The sequence below is a fragment of the Cebus imitator genome, unplaced genomic scaffold (genome assembly GCF_001604975.1).
Source record: "Cebus imitator isolate Cc_AM_T3 unplaced genomic scaffold, Cebus_imitator-1.0 Scaffold202, whole genome shotgun sequence".
NCBI lineage: Eukaryota > Metazoa > Chordata > Mammalia > Primates > Cebidae > Cebus > Cebus imitator.
Window position 1 is genome coordinate 743,790 of NW_016107517.1, and position 1,384 is coordinate 745,173.

General features: G+C 43.5%; 1 protein-coding gene across 1 annotated transcript; it reads right to left on the bottom strand.

Moving 5' to 3' along the window:
• Positions 1-234: 234 nt before the first annotated feature.
• On the bottom strand, positions 235-968 carry LOC108317466 (40S ribosomal protein S26-like). The gene is made up of 2 exons (XM_017547942.2): positions 853-968; positions 235-537 (listed from the first exon to the last, which is right to left on the bottom strand). The coding sequence occupies exons 1-2, from the start codon at positions 963-965 to the stop codon at positions 303-305; spliced, it is 348 nt and encodes a 115-aa protein (XP_017403431.1). The 5' UTR covers positions 966-968; the 3' UTR covers positions 235-302.
• Positions 969-1,384: the final 416 nt, after the last annotated feature.

Below are 1,384 nucleotides of genomic sequence, written 5' to 3' on the forward strand. Positions count from 1 at the left end.
TTTTGAGCTATCTTCTGCCTTCCTTGCTAAGCTTAATGATTTCTGTCTTTTGGCTAAACGTGAGAGACGTGCAAACCGTCCTTTATCCTAAGCGCTTAGAGACATCTGTAGGGTTATTAATTGGCCTAATTTCAATACTTTTGCATCTCAGGGAATACAGAGGCCAGAAGAAGAAAGCGAGAGAGAGGCGAGAACAATCTGTGGATGGAGCAGTGAGCACACACACTTTTTTTCTTTTCAAGTACAATTTCCATTTTATTTTTCTCCAGAGAATAGTTTTCTTCAATCTTTTACTCAGCTCCTTACATGTGTTTTGGTGGGGGTCGTGGGGCAGCACCCACAGATCTAAATCGGGGTGGGGGTGTTTGGTCCTTGCCGGCTTCATGAGATTGATTCCTGACTACTTTGCTGTGAGTTGCACGACTCACACAGTAATGTAGCTTCATATAGAGCTTGGAAAGTACATAGGCATCAAAGACGCTCGCTTCAGAAATATCTCTGACTGCTGCGGCCTCCACTATGTTTCGAATGACGAATTTCTTTTTTTTTTTTTTTTTGAGACAGAGTTTCACTCATGTTACCCAGGCTGGAGTGCAATGGCACAATCTCGGCTCACCGCAACCTCCGCCTCCTGGGTTCAAGCAATTCACCTGCCTCAGCCTCCTGAGTAGCTGGGATTACAGGCACGCGCTACCATGCCCAGCTGATTTTTTGTATTTTTAATAGAGACGGGGTTTCACCATGTTGACCAGGATGGTCTCGATCTCTTGACCTCGTGATCGACCCGCCTCGGCCTCCCAAAGTGCTGGGATTACAGGCGTGAGCCACCGCGCCCGGCCCTGAATGACGAATTTCTTAATGGCCTTGTCCTTGGGCACACATCGGGCACAGTTCATGCAGCAAATAGGCTGAACATGGCCGCGGCCCTTTTTGGCACGACCGTTGTTCCTTCTTTTCTTTGCCATTTTGGAAGCTCCCGGAGAAGAAAACAGCACACACACTTTTATCAATTAATTTTGGCATTTTATAAGGGTGTTGTCCCTGGTTTTCCCAAACATTTGCAGTAGTAACAGCAAAGGTCAGTGATCACAAATCACCATTACAGATATAGTAATAATGAAAAAGCGGGAACTATTTTAAGACTTACGAAAACTGACACAAAGTTAGCAAACGCTGTTGGGAAAATGGTTCTAACAGACTTGCTGGTTGCAGGGTTTCCACAAACCTTCAATTTGTAAAACACTCAATATCTGTGAAATGCAACAAAGTCAACCACAATAAAGTCAAATATGTAATACAGACATATGTGCGAAATGATAGAGTATCTAAAAGCAGTTATGAAATAAGTATAAAGGAATATCAATATACTGTAAAACTGACTTTC

Coding starts and splice junctions, on each gene's coding strand:
- LOC108317466 (XM_017547942.2), bottom strand. CDS start 965: ATGGCAAAGAAAAGAAGGAACAACGGTCGTGCCAAAAAGGGCCGCGGC. Junction 538..852: donor AAGGACAAGGCCATTAAGAA/ATTCGTCATTCA, acceptor AAAAAAAAAGAA/ATTCGTCATTCGAAACATAG.